This window comes from Rhipicephalus sanguineus, chromosome 5, assembly GCF_013339695.2.
Source record: "Rhipicephalus sanguineus isolate Rsan-2018 chromosome 5, BIME_Rsan_1.4, whole genome shotgun sequence".
Lineage (NCBI taxonomy): Eukaryota > Metazoa > Arthropoda > Arachnida > Ixodida > Ixodidae > Rhipicephalus > Rhipicephalus sanguineus.
The window spans coordinates 8,353,433-8,377,166 of NC_051180.1; the positions used below are offsets into that span (position 1 = coordinate 8,353,433).

The window sequence follows — 23,734 nt, forward strand, 5'->3', positions numbered from 1 at the left end:
ACGAAACATGAGCTATATATTTAAAATGCCAGTACTCGTGGAAGAAATGATATAAAAGCGATAAAGCTGAACACCAAATGATAAAAGTAACCACAATCACATATGACCATCACCAAAGAAGCAGTTTATAAATGGTACGAGATCAAAGCAATCTGTTATTTGCATACTTTACCAAAATAGCCTGCACTGAAAATAAAAAAAAAAGCAACTCAATGAGCTAGCTATGCACTTAAAATGCCTGTTCTTGCGGCATAAATGAGGTCAAAGCTGATAAAGCGATAAATGTAAGTCACACATCACATTTGTAACAGCAGCAGTTATTAATCAGTATGATATTGAATTTATCTCGCACACATTTCATCAAAATAGTCTGCTTGTCAGGTACTATATCGCTATACAGGTAATATATTGCCAAATATTGCTAAATATATTGCTAAATGAGATATAAATTGACGATGCTAGTATGCAGCTAGTATACATGCGGCATACTAGGATGATAGTAAACAGCTTGTTTTTGGTTTTGTTTAGGCTCGCTGGATGATCACACGGTTAAAAGTTCATTGTTTTCAGCTTCCCAGTGCCATTTCGGAGCAGGTCCGGAGCAGTTACTAACAAAAATTGCAGTTTGGAGCAGCATGGAGCAGCATTTCTCTTTTGGAGCAGTTCAGAGCAATTGGAGCAGCACTTCCATCACTGCTGTACGTGGAAAAACAAGCTAAAACAAGCTAATAAATAGCATTTTTCTTTGCATTGCACAAGCACACAAGTGATGCTGCACCGATGAAGTGGGCAGCATGTTTACTTTTGCTGCTTACATTTTGCAGATGATACCGCTGCCACAGAACTCTTCGACCTTTCTTGGAAGTACTTCACCTAATACTCGTCACAGCAATTCACGCAATGACAACGAAGACCGCAGCAACATCGTATGTTTTCTGTCTTCACTCTCAGGTGGTGCATCAGTTTTGTCTGTGAATTGCCTGGGCATGTTCAGATTTCAGAATGGAGTTCTGCAACTGGCATGTCTGAAGAACTCTGGATTACAGCGGCTTTGCAAACAGAGAGTGAAGCTTTGTCTTAACATGCAAAGCAGACAAAAGGAAGAATTGGTTTGACAGGACCACCACTGCGCTTGCAACTGGTTTTTTTTTTTTTAAGGAAAATAGGGCTAATATACATACACAACAGTGAACCATGTGTAACAATGACTTTCACCGATATGAAGTTAGACCCTTTTACACTGACCTTCCAAAAAGAGGGTAATGCCTTACCGCATTCTGCACCAGGAACGTAGAGGTGATCTCGTAGGCCCACTTCTTCATTTCCTTGCCAGTGCCCAGCTTGTACAAGTTCGTGATTATCAAAAACAGCTGCACACAGAGATATGAATGGAGAGCCTCAGCACGCATTCTGACAACATGTCAATGCAAAAAGTTTTGCACGGGACTACCACCACCCAAATGGCTTGGTTCTTGCACTGCCTAATCTGCATTTACAAGGTGTGGGTGAATAGTAAGTTTGAGGTCCGAAGCGAATTCGAAGTGAATAGTGATTTCGTCACATAATTTCAAATAAAATAGTTCGAATCAGGCACACAGGCAGGGGGGGGGGGGGGGGGGCAAGGGGGCCTGCCCCTCCCCCCCACCTAAATTCGTCCAGCCTTCTATATTCCCGAGCAACTTTTCTTTCTTTTTGCCATGAAAAGACTTTCTAACATCTAGGCCTTGGGCACCCCCCGAAAAAAATCCTGGCTATGTGCCTGGTTCGAACAGTATATATCATATATTCTTCAGAAAAATTGGCATTTTCGTCATAACCGAACTTGCACAGTACTTTTAGGAATTGGAACTAGGCATGTGTGAATGTGAATTCCATTTTTTGGTTTGAAGTGAAGTGGAAGTAACTTTGCATAATAGCAAGGTTTGTATAGCAGTAGGGTGCAACTTAAAAATGGTACAACACGTTGCGTTTTAAAAATTACTATTCTTAGCACATATAAACCCGCATAACACGCCTTTAAACTTAAAAATAGAGCTGTGCGAATAGCAGGCCGAATTCTTATGTACATGATTTGGTGCAACCAAAGTGTTGCCAACAACACTTTACACGTGATAGGCAAAGATGCCATTTCCTCAGCCTCTCCTCCTCTTTGAACTTCTGTGGAAGCCCAACTGATGTGGTGGACAAGGGTGTGCTCCCTTCAAGTCCAAAGTTCCAAATCTGCCTCGTAGACGTCGATATATAAGAACATCTGAAATTTTGAATGCTAAAAAGCTTCGGCGTCCAATTTTTCGGTCTTCCTGCCCAAATTTTAGGCCCAAAACAGCATTAATTGAGACCCCCCCCTCTGCCACATCTTTCATCTCCATGTTGGAACCAGCGTTTTCTTGAGTTAATACATTTACAACCGTAGCGGAGCTTGAAAGGCAGCTTTGCCGCAATACCGGGTATGATGAGGTGAAGCATATTGAAAATCTATGGACCACTTCCAATCGGACGTTGACTGTGTCTTGGCAAAGTTCGACCGTAACGGAGCTTGAATGGCAGCTTTGCCGCAATACCGGAGTGTGATGAGGTGAAGCATATTGAAAATCTAGGGACCACTTCCAATCGGACGTTGACTGTGTCTTGGCGAAGTTCGACCGTAACGGAGCTTGAAAGGCAGCTTTGCCGCAATACCGGGGTGTGATGAGGTGAAGCATATCGAAAATCTAGGGACCACTTCCAATCGGACGTTGACTGTGTCTTGGCAAAGTTCGACCGTAACGGAGCTTGAATGGCAGCTTTGCCGCAATACCGGAGTGTGATGAGGTGAAGCATATTGAAAATCTAGGGACCACTTCCAATCGGACGTTTACTCTCTTGGCAAAGTTCGACCGTAACGGAGCTTGAAAGGCAGCTTTGCCGCATTACGATAGTGTAATGAGGTGAAGCATATTGAAAATCTGAAGGGGTCGCTTTCAATCGGACACTGACTGTATTTGTAGACGAAGGAAACACAGCGCCGACCAAAAGTAAAAATATATTCTTAAAAAAGACGTTTCGGCTGTATTTGTTTTGGGGAAGTTCGAATAGTTCGAATAGTAAAATTCCAGTGCGAATCGAATCGAATAGCAAACACTATTCGAAAAATATTTGAAATGTCAAATATTCGCACAGCCCTACTTAAAAATAATTAATTGAGGTGAAGGTAACATGTACATTTAAACTTGAAGTGTGGCTTCGCGGCAGTGCAGATTTCCCCTGGATGGGCAATTTCACGGCATAACCCCCCCCCCCCCCCCTTCCCCCGTTGCAGTAAAATTACCTTTACAGGGGTGTTATATGCGCTCAACATAGGCGGCATACATACTCACTCATGAGTACACTTGCTCACAATCATGTGAAAGGTGTGTGTGTAAGTGTAAGTAGGCGTGAGTATGAATGTGAGAGTGTACCCATGAGTGTGAGTAGGCGTGAGTATGAACGTGAGTGAATGCTTATGAGTTTGAGTAGCCATAAGTATGAACATGAGTGAGTATTCATGAGTGTGAGACATGAATATGAACGTGAATGAGTACTCATGAGTGTGAGTAGATGTGAATATGAACGGAAGTGAGACCTCATGAGTGTGAGCAGGAATGAGTATGAACGTGAGTGAGTACCAATCAATGTGAGTAGACATGGGTATGAACGTGAGTGGGTACTCAGAAGTGTGAGTAATCATGAATATTAGCTATACTCGAGGACAACTTTTCTTGGCAATGAAGGGAAGGCTAAAGAGCCGAACTACGCGTGTGCTACCGCTGAAGATTATAGTCCCACAATTGCGTCCGTGTTTTCTGCGTGAGAACAAAACAAGAAAACATTATTTTCTACGGGACACTGTTTCAAAAGAGGGTCAGCGCGCACCAAGGAGATATTTGTATTTGTTTTGCTTTATGCAGTGTCGTTTCGCGTTTTTGCACCTGTGAAAACGTCGCACCTTTTACGTGCACCTCACAGTCAAAATGGTGTCTGCATCTTCTGGTGAGCGCTCGTCACCCTCCAGCTTTTCCGACGATTAGCTGAGGGAGCTTGTGACTAATTTCACTAACAAGTGTCTGTCTAAGCCTGTGACGGCCGTTAGTGGTTCAAATAATCAAATGGCCGTCACAGGAGATACGGAGGGTTCAGAAACCAAAACTAAATTCGAAATGCGCACCGAACCGGACTACTTCGCGGAGCAGTACATGTGCAGTGGCTCCGCCCCCGTAGCCTTTCCTTCATTGCCAAGAAAAGTTGTCCGCGAGTATAGGGGTGTGCGAATATTCGAAATTTCGAATATTTTTCGAATAGTGTTTGCTATTCGATTCGATTCGCACTGGAATCTTACTATTCGAATTATTCGAACTTCCCAAAAACAAACACAGTCAACGTCCGATTGAAAGTGACCCCTTCAAATTTTCAATATGCTTCACCTCATTACACTCTCGTATTGTGGCAAAGCTGCCTTTCAAGCTCCGTTACGGTCGAACTTTGCCAAGACTGTTAACGTCCGATTAAAAGTGGTCCCTAAATTTTCAATATGCTTCACCTCATCACACCACGGTATTGCGGCAAAGCTGCCTTTCAAGCTCCGTTACGGTCGAACTTAGCCAAGACAGTCAATGTCCGATTGGAAGTGGTCCCTAGATTTTCAATATGCTTCACCTCATCGCAACCCGGTATTGCGGCAAAGATGCCTTTCAAGCTCTGCTTCGGTCGCAAATGTACTAACTCAAGAAAACGCTGGTTCCAACATGGAGATGAAAGATGTGGCAGAGGTGGGGGCTCAATTAATGCTGTTTTGGACCTGAAATTTGGGCAAGAAGTACGAAAAATCGAAAACCGAAGCTTTTTAACATCCAAAATTTCAGATGTTCTTATATATCGACGTCTACGAAGCAGATTTGGAACTCAGGAGTTGAAGGGAGCACACCCTTGTCCGCCACATCAGTTGGGCTTCCACAGAAGTTGAAAGAGGAGGAGAGGCTGAGGAAACGTCATCTTTGCCTATCACGTGTAAAGTGTTGTCGGCAACACTTTGGCTGCATCAAATCATGTACATAAATACAATTCGGCCTCTACATTGCCTCATTCTTGATAAGAAAACTATGAAACACCACACCACCAGTGCTTCATCAACCTAGCGAAAAGAAACACTGTCATGTTGCTATCGCATAAGAATATGCTTAGGAATCCTCTCTAACTTTTTTTTTCTGCAATTTCGCTTCGAAGTATTCGAGAAATATTCTAGAAATATTCGAGAAATATTCGATTCGATTCGCACTCGCACTTCAATATTCGAATTCGCTTCACACCCAAAATTTTGCTATTCGCACAGCTCTAATATTAGCATGAGTGAGTAACAATGAGTATGAGTAGACGTGAGTATGAAAGTGAGTGACTGCCCATGAGTGTGAGTAGACATGAGTTTGAATGTGAGTGAACACCGATGAGTGTGACAAGGCGTGAGTAGGAACGTGAGTTCGGATGAGTGTGAGGAGACATGAACATGAACGTGAATGAGTACTCAGGTGTGAGAGTAGGTGTGAGTACGAACGAGTGTGAGTACACGAGTGTGAGTACACGAGTGTGAGTAGGCATGATTATTAACATGAGTAAGTAGTCATGAGTGAGAGTTGGCATGAGTATGACGTCACTGAGTACGGATGAGTGTAAGTGTGAGTATAAACGTGAGTGAGTACCGACGAGTGTGAGTAGACTTGAGTATGTATGTGAACGTGAGTATGTACATGAACGTGAGTATGTACGTGAATGTGAGTGTGTACTTGAACGTGAGTGAGTGCCTATGTGTGAGTTCACGTGAGTGTGAATGTGAGCACGTACCCATGAGTGTGAGTACAAGTGAGTATGAACGCCAATGTCTATGACTTCGAGAAGTTAGTGTGAACGCAAGTGAGTACCTGCATGCATGAGTGACGTGAGTATGATCATGAGTGCCCATGAGTGAAAGCTGAATATGAAAGTGAGTGAATGCCCATGAGTGTGAGTAGGCATAAGTATTAACGTGGATGAGTTCCTGAGTGTGAGTAGACATGAGTACGAACATGAGAACCTTGGAGTGCGAGTGAAGCAAGTGTGCACGTACAGTATAACCTTGTTAAAACAGACATTAGGATATTATAGACCAATTTGCGGCGTTATGCCAACCTCCCTATCTGTTCTATTGATTGAGCTTCGTTTACAACGGATTCTGGTACAACGGACATTAGGATATAATTGACTAAAATGTGAGGCCAGCAAGGTGGTCAGCAACGTTACTACAGTCGACTCCCGATAATTCGAAGTCGCTTAATTGGAATTTTCGGTTAATTAGAAGTCAAGAAGTGGTCCCGTCAGTTTTGCATGCAACCCTATAGAAAAAAATGCTCGATAATTCGAACTTGAAAGCCCATAATATCGGTTAATTAGAAGTTATTTTTCAATTTAGAGCCTCGAGGCAACCGTTATTTTCAATAAAATGCGCAATTTTTCAAGCGCCAGAACAGCTACTGCACTGTTGTCACCATCGTAGCTGTCTGCAGCGCACTGTTGTCGCCATCGCGCCATCGCCGCTGTGCGCAGCGCTACAGTGCATGAAGCGGCAAGATTGTTCAGTCAGCGCCGGCGTCACCGGCGTGTCGACCCGTCCCAGTCTCTCTCTCTCCTTGTCTTTCGTTGACTGTGTCAGCTGCGCATCGCAGGTATTTCACCGTGTTCGGCTGGTCGCGACGTTGGATAATGGCAACACGCGGCTCGTACCGAACGCTTGATCTGGCGACGAAAGTCGAAGTTTTGAAAGAAGTGGAGAAGGGAGGCGCCGCCAAGCAAGACATTGCACGGAAGTACGGCATTAAGCCTAATACGCTTTCTAATTTCATTAAAAATAAGCGTTCGATAATGGATGCTTTTGCAAATGACAAGTTTAAAATGTCACGGAAGCGAATGCGCACCGGCGCCCACCCGGAGTTGGAGAAGGCGCTGCTGATTTGGATAAGAGAGGCACGCAACAACAAACTTCCTCTCAGTGGCGAGGTCGTTGCAGCGAAGGCCTTATCGCTTGCATCAATGTTGGAGATCAACGACTTCGCTTCTTCGGATGGATGGCTGACGCGCTTCAAACAGCGTCATGACCTGGTTTTCAAGAGCGTGTGTGGAGAGAAGGCGTCAGTCAACCAGGAAACATGTGCGGCATGGAAAACAGAGAAGCTTCGTGAGTACCTCAATGAGTATCAGCCGGAAGACATCTTTAACGCAGACGAGACTGCGCTTTTTTATCGGCTGCTACCAGACAAGACTCTGACGTTTAAAGACGACGACTGTGCTGGCGGTAAACGAAGTAAGGAAAGGGTGTCTGTAATGATCGCTGCAAACATGACTGGCACTGAACGATGTCGCCTTCTTGTGATCGGGAAGGCCGCTAAGCCTAGGTGCTTTAAAGGCGTCAAGACTCTTCCTGTTGACTATGCTGCAAACAGAAAGGCGTGGATGACGTCCGACATTTTCAGGGACTGGATAAGCAAACTGGATCGGAAGTTCGCGTCATCAAACCGCAAGGTTTTGTTCCTTGTGGACCAGTGCAGTGCCCACATGGACGTACCAGCCTTGAGTGCCATCCATCTTGCATACTTGCCCGCAAACACAACGTCTGTGTTGCAGCCCATGGACCAGGGCATAATCAAAAATGTAAAGGTCCTGTACAGGCAGCATCTCGTCGAGCGCATGATTCTGTGCATGGACAAGTCCTCGCAATACGAGGTGAGCTTAATTAGTGCCATCCACATGCTAGCGCGAGCATGGGGCCGCGTGAAAGATGAGACCATCGCCAACTGCTTCAGGGCTTGTGGTTTCGTGGCAAATTCTTCGGGAGAGGACTCTCCTTGTCCGCCGGTGGAAGTGCGAAGTGAGCTCGACGACGGCAGTTTTGGCGCCGTTCTCGGTGACGGCAGTTTTGAAGATTACGTCGCCGTGGACAGCACAGTCGAAACGTGCGGTGCACTGACGGACAGCGAGATTGTGCAGATTGTTCGGCCCCATGAAAGCGTTCATCAAAGCGACGACGACGACGACGACATTGAAGGCGAGCCACAACCGAAGGCTGCCGATGTAGCTGCGGGCCTTGCTCTTGCGCAGCGGTTTTTTGCCTTGAAAAACAACGCTGAAGAAGCACTTGGGCACGTCTACTCCTTGCAAAACTTGCTTTCCGCAGCTAGATTCGGCAGACAGAAGCAGACGAAGATGACTGACTACTTTTCGTAAAGAACTGCCGGCTTTGAACCTAATAAAGATGCCATTTTTTGTGATTTCTGCTTAATTGGAAGTTCGTTTAATTCGAAGTTTTTTGCGGTTCCCGTGAACTTCGTATTAACGGGAGTCGACTGTAGAACAAACTCAGTTTCAAAGCTCCATATCTCCGCCAGCGGAGGAGGGTGGTCCGAACGGCGGTCACAAGAACTAGCGGCGCTGCAGTCACGTCTTGCGCCACTATTGGCGCGTCGTCTGCTGCCACGGCGTAACGCATTGGTCCACCGCGCGGTTGCTCGCGGCAACTTTCTAATTGCACTAGTGGCAAACTCAAACATTTATCATTCTTCCTGTTGACGTTCGCGCATCTCATTTGCAGACTACTTAGGTGGATATGCATAAGGTCGTCTGTATGCAATGGCCCTCGTGCGTTGCTCATTGATTGGCCAAGAATCAATGTTCGGTCTATATTTCAGCTGTCTACATTGCGCGTAACTTCCAAGCATGGGAGTTTCAAAGTGAATGAGGGTTTTCAGCGTAATTTTTATAACAGCCGCTTCCAGGCGGTTACATGCGGTTTATATATGTCTATTCGTTCATTTCGAATACTTCGAAATTTCCCAGAATTTAAATTCGTTTCGAAGTGAATTCAAATACTGTAATATTCGTTCGAACATTCGCACAAGCCTACCACGGTCCCTTCGAGTTTGTCTTAACGGGAGTCTACTGTATGAACGTAAGTGCCTGTGAGTGTCAGTAGACGTGACTGAGTAGGAACATAAGTGCCCAGGATGATGATTAGATGCGAGTATGAGCATGAGTCAGTTCTGACCGACAGTGAGTGTGAGTGACACAATGTGAACGCAAGAAACGAGTGTTATAGAACTTGTGCGTGAACGTGAGTACCCATGCGTGTGAGGAGTGATGAGAATGAGTGCGTGAGTATGAACGTGAGTGAGTGTCTGTGAGTAGGAATAGACGAGAGAATGAAAGCGAGTGAGTAGGTGTGTGAGTGAACGTGAGTGAGCACCCACGAGTGTGAGTAGACGTGAGTATGGACGCGAGTGAGTAGCTGTGCGAGTTGATGTGAGTAGGAGCGTGAGTGAGTATGTATGATTGTGAGTACATGAGTGTGAACATAAGTAGCTTGGAGTGTGAGTATACGTGAGTATGAACTAGAGTACCTGTGAGTGTGAGTTGATGCGAGTATGAACGCGAGTACCTGTGATTATGCACAGACATGCTCGAGTATGAACGTGAGTGAGTACGCATGAGTGCGAGTAGACATGAGTATGAACATGAGTGAGCAGCTTGGAGTGTGAGTATATGTGAGTGTGAACGTAAGTGAGCACGTATTGGTGTGAGTAAACGTGAGTCTGAACATGTGTGACAACAGACGTGAGTGTGAGTACACATGAGTATGAACGTGAGTGAGCAGCTTGTAGTGCGAGAGTATGCGAGTATGAACACGAAAGAGCATGTACGGGTGTGAGTACACGCGAGTATGAACGTGAGTGAGTGTGTATGGGTGTGAGTACACGTGACTATGAACGTGGGTGAGTACATATTGGTGCGAGTACACTTGAGTATGAACGTGAGTGAGTGAGAAGCCTGATAGAAATTAAGGTGAGTGAGTATGATTGAGTACTCTTTTGTAGTGTCAACCTATGGCACATACTTATATTCGTTCATTTCAAATACTTCGAAATTTCGAATAATCTAAATTCGTGCCAAAGCGAATTCGAATACTGTAATATCCGTTCGAATATTCGAAGCACCCGAATATTTGCCCATCCCTAGCATTTATGGGTTCACAAGTAAATAGAGCAACAAATTGCTCACCCCCATTGTCTGAAAGGCATAATTGGCAAATTGAGATGACTAGCTAAGAAAAAAGAAAAGGCCAGCAATAAGAAAGGACATCACAAGTGCCTTGTTACGAGTGAAAAATCTTTTGAGATGCTTCCAATCACCAACTCACAGAACTGTGCATCCTTCTACAAAGCCAAACTGCCTTTTTCACCCAACTACTAACCAGGCTGGAGGGTTTCATCTGGCTTGAAAGCAGGTAGTGCAGGAACACAGCCAGGTGTGCAGGATGGCGCAGAAGTTTCCAGATGTTGTTGAAAGGGCCATTGTCCCCCAACTGTGTCTGCAAAAGCCAGTTAGTAAACATCAAGCACATTACACCCTCTGTGGGAAATCACATTTACTTATTTGTCTTTATGCAATCTTAACATGCATACAGCTTTCGAGGTGAAAGAGGAAAAAAAAAAAAAAAAAGACACCTCACTTCAGTGATGCCGATGGCCCTGAACTCATTCAATGCAACAGCACGATTCTCCCACCATGAAAACAACCACATTTTTTTTGCTTGCCTCCTTTTTCTTCAAATTATTGCACTCACTCACTAAGCAGAACTGAACTAGATTCATCAACCGCACCTTGAAGCAGCATGCACAAAACGTTTTGTGCTTCACATAAATTGGGTGTCACCACGGATTGCTCCCACAGCAACAATGACGAATTTTTAGGACTCCCTAAAGACAGTGCCATCATCCAAAAAATATCAGGCAGTCCAAAAAGACAAATTCAAGCTTTTTTTTGCTTTGCCAAGTGGTCAAACTGTCCCAGCCACATCAGAAATACCACATTTACACGACTGCAGGTCGAACCATTTTATATAAATTTGAAATCTGAACTTGGGGGGTCGATATAAAATTGAAAATGGAATTTGTACTGCCAGTAACGGGAAAAGGCTATGGCATGGTTACCACATAATGTTCGCTTCCCGGCTCTACCTGCAGCACATAATTATTCTGTGTGCTTTTTTCTTTCTGAAGAAATATTTTAGCAACTTTTACCAAGCCACTGCTTGCCATCAAGTGTATTGATGCTAATTAGAAGAGTGCCTGTTCCATAAATGATCGACACTTCCATAAGAGCCGTGCGCACCATTTTTTAAGGGTTGATCGTTGATGGAAGAGCTGGTATTCCAATCAGTAGCGGCACCCCTGATGGCAAACAGCGGTTCAGCGGCAATTTGTTCAGGGGCACTGGCAGCTGAGCTGCTGTTTCTGATGCATTTCTTTTTTTCTTTTCGACAGTCACGTTTGGCAAGTGGACGGGAAATAAAATCTGCGCGCCCTAGACCTCCCTGCCTTTCATGCAACACCCTCGATTTTCTCTTCTTCGACCACTGTCTACCACCGAGCCTTCGACAGTCCTCAGCCCCAATATTTTTTTTTACAGCTCCCAAACATGCTCGCTTATTCGTTCAAAAGGCCGCGGCCATCACATTTTGCGAATATCACAGTGCTGCGCACCACGCAGACATCACATCTTCAAAAATGATTCCCGCAGCCCTCTCCTGTGCCTGACCAGTTCTCTTTTCCCGCAAAGAGACGTAATGCTGCCCGTGGGCAACTTTATGTAGCACTGCCCTCATTAATTGGTCCTCTGCACCATGAGACTGTGCCTTGGCCCTATTGGTGAAGCAGTCTGGCCGCGCAGTTGTCGAGCTTGTCGCACATTTGTTTATCTCGTCAGTGCCTTGCACCGCATATCCTCACTGTGCCGCCTGTCAGCAATTGACACGACCAACACATGGACAATGCCTTGCTCGGGCGTTGGCTGTGCACCATGACACAATCACTGACGTCACGTCACGTTGCCAATGTGGCCGTAGTCACGATGATGTGCTACGCCTAGTCCTCTGAGTGACGGAGAAGGGTGGCGAGGCCGACCAAGAAGCCGAAGCCAGCCAAAATGATTGTTCTATACCCTGTAACTTCTTTATTAACCCTTTCCCTACAGAGTTTTTTGGCCAAAAATGATATGAAAATATAGATTTTATTTGCCTATCTGTTTCTACATGTCTTGAAACGACTCAAAAATCTATTTAAAGGCACTTTATTCGCAAGATATGAGCAAAATATTTTCTGAATATATGCACAAGATTGTCTTCATTGCACTGCACCATGGAAAGTGCCCTAACCTCTACAGTTATCGGTGCAGAAAATTTTTCATCGAATTTTAAAAAATAAAGTGCAGGAACAAGTGAACCTGTGAAAAAAAAAACCTTGAACGCACCGGTGGCTGTTTATTTACATCTATCAGTGTTCACTGCCGATATGTTGAGATGCGATCATCCAAATCCAACGATATAGAGAAAATATGCTGCTCTATGTAGTCGCTGCCACACTCGCAGGAGAACTGAAATTTTTTTTCATTCCACAAAACTTCATTAAACAAGCGTTTTCTTCTTTGTTTTTTGTTTTTTCCTGAACAGAGCAGTTGCCGGCACGCTCGCGCACGAAGGAGGATGCCATTTTCGAATTCCGGTTACTAGAATCAAGTCCTTTCTCGACCAAAATGCATGCATTGAGTGAATTTTAAAATTTTTTACTGCGCCATCTAGTCAAGCCAAAAAGAACTCCACAAAATCAGCTAAAGTGGTTGCTTGGGTGAGTTGGTACGACATACTTCACATAAAAAACAGCGCTAAAAAACGGCGGACAAGAGAAAGAAGGACAAAGACGGCGGCGCTGCCGTCTGTGTCCTTCTTTCTCTTGTCCGCCGTTTTTTAGTGCTGTTTTTTATGTGAAGTATCCACAAAATCAATAAGGGTAGCTAAACTGCGACGCCCCTAAATGCTTCTTTCAGCGTGGATGAGCCCAGCTCGTCTTCAGTGGAAGCGGTACAAACCGTGTGGACAAGCTCAGCTCGTCTTCGATAAGGAAAGGGTTAATGTACTTATTCGCAAAACCTTTGCAGCAGCATGTTCACACCGGAAAAGTGCGCAGTTATATCTTCGTCAGAGGTTTCTGACCGTGGGGTTGTTTACTAGCGCTTTCAAGTACAGATTTGAGTCCCCTTACGAGCACCACCCATACCAGCAGAGTGGGGAAAAAATTTCAGCTCTCTTGCACGACTGTGTCACATGCACAGTTACAATACGAAAAAGCATTTCAAAACGATGACACGGGATAGAGCTAGGCTTGTGCGAATATTCGAGCAGGGCGAATATTCGAACGAATATTATAGTACAGTCGAACCCACTTATAATGATCCCACATATAACGATCTATCGGTTACAACGACCATATTTGGTTGCACTTACGATTTTCCAATGCTAACCATTGAAGCTGCGTCCACATATAGCGAACATTTTTCAAAGCCTCCTACTTTTACAACGAACACTTCAGACACGGTCGCGGTAAAAATATGACGCAAAAGAAGCGAAAAAAGAGTTAAAACAGCCTTTTAAAGCGCGAGAAGGGCGCGCTTGCGCGTGCCCCGCTCCAGTTTACGAGCGACTAAGATATCCCAGATCGTCGAGCACCGCACGCGGATTTCGGACGCTGCGAGCGAGGTCGCTCACTTTCCAGCCGTTCCTTCAGTGGCAGAATGGCAGTAAGGAAAAAAAAAATAGGAGGCAGCATGAAGCCTTGTGGTCGGCTTTCGCGCGGTAACCTTTCCTGACGGCGTTCTCCGCAGCTACAACCGCCTACGATGAACCAAACAATGCCTTGCAAAGCAAGAAGTCATGAATGCAAGAAGTGATAACCGCGATAACTTTCCATCGCATAAAGGTTCACGACGCCCCTAAACTCGTCGGCGCCACAATGTGCCGCAAAAGGTCGTCCGTCTTTTCGGTAACGGCACAGACCGGTTGATCGGTGATAACGACTTCAGCACGATTGCGGCGGTGCCTTCGCGGATAAGCATCAGAAAAGAGCGAAGGCGAGGCGGCCGGCCGGCCGTCGATGAACGTGCAGTTATGACTTATAGCCGACAACCTTATCACAGTCATCCGTAGATATCAGCTCGGTGTGCGTGTGGTGTACGCCATACACTGTGCGGATTGATGGTGGTACGAGCGCGCCATGCTGCTGTTTGCAAGTTCGGCGCCGCCGCGTCGTGCGAGACCGCAGAAACGAAAGTAGCTTGCTGTTGTTGAGCGGCGCGGGCACCGAGAAACGTCGATGCACTGACAGCGAGCGTATACTGCATGCGTGTTTGACTAGGTGACAACTCAAGTGTGCCGCGCATCGTAGTGCAGGGCCGCAAGAGCATCGTGGAGACGTAGAGTGCGCGTTGCTTGCAAAATGCTTGTTTTTGCCGCGTTGAACGAACAGGCTAACTCCCCGCACCTGTGCACGGTCCGAAGTGAAGCAGGCAAGAAGAATGTACAAACGCGCGCATACGGCATACAGCAAGCGGCCTGGCAGTGACTCCGCGAGCCGAGTAGGCGACGCAACTAGCCAGGGATGATCGGCTCCACGTGGCGGTACTGCGCTTCGGTGAAAGGGTGTCAGTTCATTGCAAAGGCTATTAATTCACTCGTGAGCACGCAGCGGGCGTTGCTTCACGACGCGAAAAGGCTTAGCCTGTCGCCGGAGGGGTTAGCACTTTAATAAAAGTGCACGGAAAAAAAAAAACGACTTGGCTGCTAAGCGCACGTTTTTAAGGGCGAGTCCTTATACAACGTACTGATATAACGACCACTTTTCGCGATACTTTCGAGTTCGTTATAAACGGGTTCGACTGTATTCGAATTCACTTCGAAATGAATTTAAATTATTCTAAATATCGAAATATTCGAAATGAATGAACAGACATATATAAACCACATGTAACCACCTGTAAAGGTGGTTTCACTGCAGCACAGGAGTGCTATGCCGTGAAAACACCTATCCAGGGGAAATCCACACTGCCGCAAAGCCCCACTTCAAGGTCAAATGAATGAATTACTCTCTCTCATCGATTCATCATTTTTTTAAGCTTAAAAGCTTGTTATACCGGCTTATATGCTCTAATTATACTAGTAAAGTTCAAAACGTAACGTAGTTTACAGGTTATCACTTGAATTCTACCGAAAGTCAAATCTTGCTACTATTCAAAGTTTCTTCCACTTCTCTTTGAACCAAAGAGAATGACATTTGCACATGCCTTGTTTCAATTTTAAAAAATATTGTGCAGGTTAGTAGGGTCATGACAAATATGCTCATTTTTCTTTATAATATATGATATGTACCATTCGAATTTGATCCGAAATTATTCGACCAAATCACTATTCACTTCGAATTCGCTTCGAGCCTGCAATTTACTATTCGCACAAGCCTAGACACAGCAGCTGTGGCGGCAGAGTGGATGGCCTGTACAGTGGTTTTCCCAGGTGCAGATGCCCTAAGGTGATCGCCTTCCTACTAGCGAAATGTCGGACAAGCGGACAAATGGAAGGGGGGGGGGGAGCACATGAGGCCACGGCCTGAAAAGACAATGTTCCACTTTGCTGGCTGCTCTCCGTTGCATGGCAATATATTCCATTTCACTTTATACCAGGTTTGAGATTAGCTGGGTGTCATTTGTAGTAAACACAGTGCAGCAAAGAAATGTTCCAAAGTGCTGACCAGCTCGTTGTCCGAGGTGCGTTCCTCATCGTCCATGGACAGAATGCTACTCTGCTGCACAGGCACACGGCCACCGGTGGGGGGCGGTCCTTCCGGGGGAGTGCCATACTGCACACACAACACGAGCCTCACTGTTAGCTACACTCGATATGCCTTGCTCGAAAGGACAAAACTCACAATTCAGGTTTACATTTTTTGAAGGTGAGCAGAAGGCATGACTGAATGCTTCCATCTTCAAGTTCAGGATGTTGTCAAGTACAATGACATCATTCAACAAATATTGCATGCTATGAATCCCCATCTGTGTTGAATACTTAGTCAATAGAAAATATTTCGAAATAAAATTTTTCTGTTTAGTAGCTATGCACCTGCTATTTGTGCAGTAACTTTGAAACCAGAATCTGTTTACGTAAGTAACAAGGTAAGAATCACAAAAGATGTGTACACACAAAGCACTCACAAGCTATAATTTTTGTTACTGCCCTGATATTTTGAAAAGCAACAAGTTCAAACTTGGCATGTTGTTTCTGCTGCACAATAGTTGATGCAAAAACATTTCTGGTAATTTTAACGTCAATTCATGGATTCTCATCCCCATTTCTTACTTGACAAGTGTGATTCAACTTTCAGGATGTGATGTACAGTACAAGCAATTTGCATCAGATCATGCACCTTAAGATGAATGTCGCAGCTATTAACAAATGCACAGTAATGCAAATCCCACTGCAGGTGTACTTAGGGTGAACACAAGTTAGCTGTGCAAGGGCAACTGTGCTATATGTGTTTGCCTAGAATATATCTGGGGGGTATCTTGGGTGGGGTGTTTCGAGCGGAACTGCACGCGAAACATCCCACCTCACGACATCGACACCAACTTGGTTTTAATGTAAACAACCAAGAGCCACCCGAGTTTGTGCTGGCCGTCATGATTCTTGCGAGCACTCTCTCCTAGCAGACCTTTTCAACGGAAAGAGGGGGCCCCTCCTTTAAAGACTCGCACAGGATTACAAAGGCTTACGTCCTTGCCTCAGCCGTGCATTTGCGGGAGGTTACGCATATTTACAACACCACGTCAACGTGGTGCTCATGTAAGCACGGTTTTGTGTGCTCACATAGCCAGCTATGTTTACATGAAAACCATTTTGGGTCCCACCTCACTCGGTACTTTTTGGAACCGAAACTGCAACTGGGCAATATAAAAACGTCTCCAAATAATTGACCGTCACACGTTCAAGCAGCCAAAGTTTTGAGCCGTGATAAGTGGGTTGTTAGCTACTAATTGCAACAGAAAAAACAAGATGTAAAATTTTTGTGTCAGTACTCCTTTAATTGTTGTGAAGCTGCTAGCCAAACACATGTTCTTTATTTGCAAAAGGCAGAGTTCACTATGTGAATCTTTCAACTAAAGCTCCTGCTTAACCCTTTGTGGGGCAATGGGACTCGTATGTCCCACTTTTTTCTTCGCCGTGTTCTAATTTTTTAGAACAAGACCACTGAATCGATTGCTGGATGTTCTAGAAAGTGGTTTTGGTAGTTGTTTTTATGGTATTCGCAAGGTGCCAGCATGCACCCGTGTTCCAAACGAACCATTTCGCTTGCACGCGCTGTATTATGTTTTTGTCAAATTTTGGCACGCTCTCCACCCAATTCAGCAAGAGCGGTAAGCTTGAAAAGTTTATTTCACACTCATGAGTTCCTAAATGTGCTATTATAGTGATTTTATTTGTTCCTACCCACACAGTTTCCTCCAAAATTGGTGCAATGCAAAGTTGACAACCTTTCAGTGACATATTTCCGAAAGCGTAGCCAGTCTAACATTGTATGCAACTGATTGCAGTATCCAACTTTCATTCTGCTTCATGCAGGGAAGCCTCTTCCCGTGCAGGAAGCAGTTGAGCTTCCTCCACGGACAAAAATTAGACTGTTGCAGGCATGCCCAGTACCCACATGTGCTGCTCAAGTGCAGTTAGCAAGTGGATGCACAATAGATATTTAGTTGAGTTTCTTTTTGTGACTGCGAGTAGGTATTTGTAGGCTCTGTCCTTTGTGGTCTGTAAGACAGCAGCAAGTTTGCATAAAAAAATAAAAGCACATTTTTTTCCCGAAATGACTGTCTTTCAGTGATCAGTTGGACACATATGTCCCACTTTTTTCTCGAAAACCCTTAACAATAGAGAGCTCAAATTTTGTACTTATTATAAGAAGCCGATAGAAATGGCAATGCCACCCTCAATAGGTGGCGTGCGTTGCTCATAACATCATGCCCCATAAAGGGTTAAAAAAACAGAATAAAAAATTTACATCTGCTTGTCATGCTCGTGCATTAAAGTGTGACATGACTGCACATGCTACACTTCTCACAGTAGTGTAGTAAAATTGGCAAAGGCATAGGTAAACAATCTTGGGTGCGATTAGGCATTTCATCTCGCTTTTGAATCTCAAATACCCATCGCAACCTAAAAGGTTGGAACTTGAGCCAATAAACTTGTCGGGAATGTAAATCTTAATATGCTGGTCTATTGTCTTTCAGAACGACTATTACACTGCTGCATTAAGCTCTATTTGCTCCAACAAATACAAAGTGGAGACAAGCAAGTGTAATGCTCATGTGTGATCATATTGTCACAATAAATATGCATTTTTTTCAGTCAACAACTGCTACTGTTTTCCCAGTGACTGTAGAGCACCAGGGGTGCAATCGCGGAACAATGCTATTTCCGATTCCAATGCCTTTCGTGCTTTTCGCAATTGGCCAGTGGTCAGAACGACAATCCGTCCGTGTTATCAACACGATCAGCCAGCCACGAGTGGTGGATGATAAGAATAGCATAGAATATGGCATGAGGCATCGTTCCGCGATAGCACCCCAGTGATGAACACATATCAGTGCAGTCTACCACAGCTGTGTCATGGCCTGCCTGCCTCATATTTCCCAGAAGCCAACAGGCCCCACTGATTTAACACACGGCTTCAGTTTTATGACCCACAGTTTGCCTGGGCCTATTGCCAGCCGAGGCCCGAGCCCAGAGCTACTAGGCCTGTGGCCAGTCTGGACCGGAATCAACAAGTGCTGACGTAATGCGAACCCTGCTGGAGGGCTTGGTGGCCAGGCCTATGCAGTGCTCTAGCTACAGTGGTAGTAGTAGTACTAGCAAAGTTTCTGCATAAAAATAAATCTCCCCCTTCCCCCCGAATAGGTGCAGTAAAGGAGCTTACCAAGTGATCTGCACTTTGTCCTAGAGAGCATTGGCCAACGCCACTGAACACATTTTCTGCAACTGTCAACAGAATTTGCCTTTCCTTATCACTCACTCTGCTACAGTAAGAGATAAGTAGTCATCTGCTTTGCACAAATTGTCCAAGCAGCATTTCAGAGCTACTCTCAGCTTCTGGATCGTCTACTTGAGCTCTGCACAAGAATTAAGCCTGCCATCAAATCCCATTTCTTTGCAATGACTATACACAACTACCTGAGCAGCACACTTTACGACTTCTATATCCATCACTGAAGAGATTTAAGATTTACCCAGGTATCCACAGATGCCAAACCTATGTGAAGTTTCAAAGACTTGAAGAACTTGGTAAACCATAAACAACCAAACAAGTTGGTTGCTATACTATTATGGCCACAGCATTTTTTCTCCAGCTGTCAAGGCCTTTTTCTCACAGCTATCTATCACGTTTCCTTTTTGCCACAAATAAGCAGCAACTGGAACTACTTTCACACCTATACTGCAACCAATCATTTCACCACCTCTAAAAGGGCAAAGTAACTAAGTGATACATTTTGTTAATCACGAGTCTGAGGCAATGAAAGTACGTAAATAAGCAAACAAAAAATACATTGTAAAAGCATCGATAGGTGGGCTAGTTGGTACATATTCGTTCAGCGAACTGGGAGCGCGGGAACAGGCAAAGGACAACAAAATTTGTTGTGTAGTTCTTCGTTGTCTTTTGTCTGTTCCCGCACTCCCAGTTCACTGAACAAACAAAAAATAATAATGATCCAAGGCACATTTCTTTTGTATGTGTGGCTCCAAATTACGGACACGTCCACCAAAGCTTATGGTTACCCCAATTTGCACTGCAGTCTAAAAACTATGACAGCAAGAACGCGGCAATCCTACAGCCATGTTCAAAGGAAGAATGAAGCCGTGAACCTCACTCAACAGTTATGGTCACTCTAGCACAATGTTAATGCAGTGCAAAGCATTTCAGTTACTTCATAATTAAAGTGCGTTAATGCTTCAAAAATCATCTATAATGCCTTTCTGCACAGCTTCAAATGCAAGCGCAACATTTCATCTGCAGCAATTAAAAGTGCACGTCTATAGCCAGTTGCAGAACTGCCCTCGGGGAGAGAACGAAACGTTACCTGCAATGGTCGGCCTTCGAGGCTGTCGTCCAATCCGGGAAGCTCACCTTCCAGGAATCCCTGTCAGCAGCGGTTAGCAGCACAGGCGGTGTCAAAGGGGGAAGGGAGGGTGCACTGTGTTAGCCACTAGGACAAGCCATGCATTCCTGACACTGTGAAGCAAGTGAGGCTAGCCTACTCAATGAGGTGAGCAATCAGGCAAGCTGTGCGAGTTAATGAGGTGCTCCAAACAGTACAGTCCATTCACACAATTTCCGGCATTCTCAAGGTCAATAACACAGCTTGACGCATTCTGTTGTGAAATTGGCTACACCTAAACAGGCCACAATGCTACACTGAACTACAAGGTTTTAAAAAAACATCTCAAACCACAAAAACCTTACAAATATACTATGTGAACCCTGGCACCTAAGCTTCCCCATAATCAACTCAACGAAAGCATAAGAAGTGTACAATTGGTGGCTGCTGCAGGTGATAGCAGAACATACGAATCATCATTTGTATATAGCTGTTCTGCACGACTTGCCATTTATATGAATAGATTTGCACTTCGCAGAAACCCAGGAGCCCCCTTGAGCTGCCCTTGCAAGTAATGTATATTTGCAAAGTCCATATGCCCAACCATCTTTGATTGAGGACTGCAAGTGGCTCACAGGGTGCACTTTTGGCCCACCCCATTTTACGGCTTCCATTTTTATGACACACTGAATCATGAAGAAACGCACTTCAGTGGAAGTCAGATTTCTAAACAGTGGTCCCGTCACAAATAACGCAGAAAATACTATTTCAGACCATGATATATGCCCCCTGAAAATTATCACGCTGATAAAATTGTGCTAGTAAGACAATGGCTAAGGTAACTGTTTCCTACAAAGCTCGTAAAAAGGTCCATTGCTTTGACGTGCTTCACGAACGTATTAAACTAGTCATGTTTGTATTTGATGACAGAAAGTTTTAAAAAACAGGTAACCGTCTTGAAGCAGCAGGTTACCCGAAGCATGTGCTAATTTCCATAGCGGAATCAATTCTAAAAAAGATAAAGGAAAACAGAAAGGATGGCCAAGAAGAAACAACAGAAAGAAGGGGAAAAACAACCGTCATACCTTACATCCACTGGCTAGCGCATAACTTGAAAAAGATAGGAAAACACGCCGATGTAGAAGTTGTATTTTCTGCGCCTAAAAAATTGTCCGCAACGTGTTCAAAAGTGAACGAAACAGAAAGACAGCCACGGTCTTGTCCCATAAAGCTTGTAAATCACTTTGTAAACTGTATTGAGGGTGTTGTCTATTCAATCCCACTGTCCTGTGGAAGCAAATATATAGGGCAAACAGGCAGATGCCTTAATGAGCGACTGAAGGAGCATAACTACAATGTAAATAGAGCAATTAGTGGCCACCTAGGCCTCCATTGTAGAGATTGTAGCTGCAGACCAATATTTTCCAAAACAAAAGTTGTAGCAAGAAACAAAGATTACAGAACTAGGGAAACTATTGAAGCTGCAGAGATAGAATGTGTCAAAAATAACTGTGTGAGCATGCCATCTCTAACCCTGTCAATGAAAGAAATAGACTTTTTGAACCGTAGGTTATATGTACAGCACGTGCTTGTGGCGCCCAGTGATGAAGCACGTTGATGAGATAGAGGCGCCAGTGAACCATGTTTGTTTTCTATTTGACTGTGAAGGTATATATATGTGCCCACATGTCATAATAAAATCAGTTGGTAAGTCAGCACTGTTGTCGTGCCTTCTTCGTCTTGTGTCCCGTCTCAATTTTGCGCTGTTTTCTCCCCAGTTTAACCTACAAATAATTGTCTTAAAACTGTGCAAGCTCACAAGAGAAAGTTTGATGCAGCGCTTTTGGGCTCTCCCCCCCTTCTACTCTTTTGGGTAATTGTAAAGAACAAGAAATCTAAAAATTAGGTAAATTAAAAAAAATACAAAGGAAAGGCAGAGTAGTTAGCTGAATGCTCAGAGAGGGACCAGAGCCAAGTTCTGCAGCTGTCACACCATGTGAGCACACCAACAGCTCTGCCATAGGAGACAATGCTTGCCTCTTCAGAGGTGTTGTCAGCCTCTTCAGCTGTGTCATCACCACGCCAAGACTCTGACAGGTCACCGGGGTCCTGAACACAAAATGGGCAGTTCAACGTCTTCAGTTCAGCAAGCTGGTGAAGCATTTTCTTGCATGAAAGGAAGACTAGTCACGAACACGCACAGTACTATACTTGCTAACAAATGAAAAAATAATAACTGTTCAAGTACATATGCACGCACTTGCAAACACATGCACATACACACACATGTATACACACAAAGCATTATCCGTAAAACCACACTAATAGTCATTACAGATATGGACAAATTCCATGTAACCATTAAAGACGGTCTTTAAAGACAGCGCCCGTCCTGTCTTCTTGTCTCTCGTGTCCCGTCTTTCTTGCGCTCTGCTTTTATTTTCATTCAGTCTTTATAGACATTGACCTCTACCTCAGATGCCAAAATAAAATCCTGGCTACACCGTTGTTCTAGCGAATTAAGTTGTAAAAGAAAGTTGCTTATATGATACCACATATCCAGAGCTTGAAAGGTAGCAAGAACATGGTAAGCTGACAGCGAAGTACTTTCACTGTGAAAGCCATTTTCCCCCACACATGCTGCCCAGACATGTTTTAAAATGTAATCTGCCAGACCTTCTTGGCCTTCCGATGCAAACAATTTAAAGTGGGCACTTTGTGCTATCAGTATAGTTGCTGAAAAACTTTGCTTCTCAAGGCCTCGCTGAGCTGCAATATTTTTGCTGCGAGCTTTTTCTATTATTTAGTTTTAGAGGGCTGCTTGCAAGGGCACTGCAAAGTCTGGTAGCTTTCAACAGCACAGCATCCCTGTGGTAACGAGGAGACAGAAGCACACTCACTCTAACAGGGGTCACCGGGGGATTTTCCGTGCAAGATGAAGGCGCAAGCCCTAGGTCAAGACTGGGCCCCATGGGTGGCTCCTCAACTGGACCTAGGGTGCCTTCGAGGGTGCACAGCAGCGTCTCGGGGCTTGACCGCTGCCGTAAATGCGTCGGAACACTCTGCAAGGCACACAACACAAAACTCAAGCTTGAATCAGCTTGTACACAGCCACATGTTGCTCTTGGCTATCACAAAGTGGTGCATGTGGCAACTGTCACATGGCACCACCTAGGAGATTCTTCTCAAAAGAGAGCATGACTGCTGCCTTACGGACCACGTGATGCACACTGATGCGCACTCCGGTGGTGATGCTGCCTTACGGACACGTGATGTGCACACCGGTGCACACTGACCGACGATGGCTAATGTAAACGACGACAATAAACCCGGCAAGGCATTGCTGCTGCCAGCTTCAACGGTGACAGTCTCAGTCTTTGATCAGCCTATCTGCGGCTGATACAAATACCATGGCCGCACGGGTCAGAATCGTCATTTTTTTTTCTTTATAGATTCTGATGCAACTGCACATTATGCGCAGTTTTTCTTGCTTATTTCAAATATGTAATTACTTCTGTAGCTTATTCTGTTCTTGGGATAACTAAAGTTCACCCCCTATTGTTTAAAGGGCCCCTGACAACAAAACTGAAACATTGAGATGTTTGTGTTGTTCAACTGTCCTGTATACGTAGACAATTCTGACCGATTATTAGTGGCAAATGCCGCTTTTCAGATATTT

At 44.6% G+C, this 23,734-nt stretch overlaps 1 protein-coding gene across 1 annotated transcript in view; it reads right to left on the minus strand.

The window, feature by feature from the left end:
* Positions 1 to 23,734, minus strand: part of LOC119393089 (rho guanine nucleotide exchange factor 11-like) — a 180,554-nt gene that overhangs the window by 137,630 nt on the left and 19,190 nt on the right. The window contains exons 2-7 of the mRNA XM_037659911.2: positions 22,956 to 23,117; positions 22,093 to 22,164; positions 20,038 to 20,097; positions 15,663 to 15,770; positions 10,283 to 10,399; positions 1,272 to 1,370 (exon numbers count right to left, since the gene is read on the minus strand). Coding sequence (XP_037515839.2) covers positions 1,272 to 1,370; positions 10,283 to 10,399; positions 15,663 to 15,770; positions 20,038 to 20,097; positions 22,093 to 22,164; positions 22,956 to 23,027 — 528 coding nt within the window. The 5' untranslated portion in view covers positions 23,028 to 23,117. The remainder of the gene's footprint in view (positions 1 to 1,271; positions 1,371 to 10,282; positions 10,400 to 15,662; positions 15,771 to 20,037; positions 20,098 to 22,092; positions 22,165 to 22,955; positions 23,118 to 23,734) is intronic.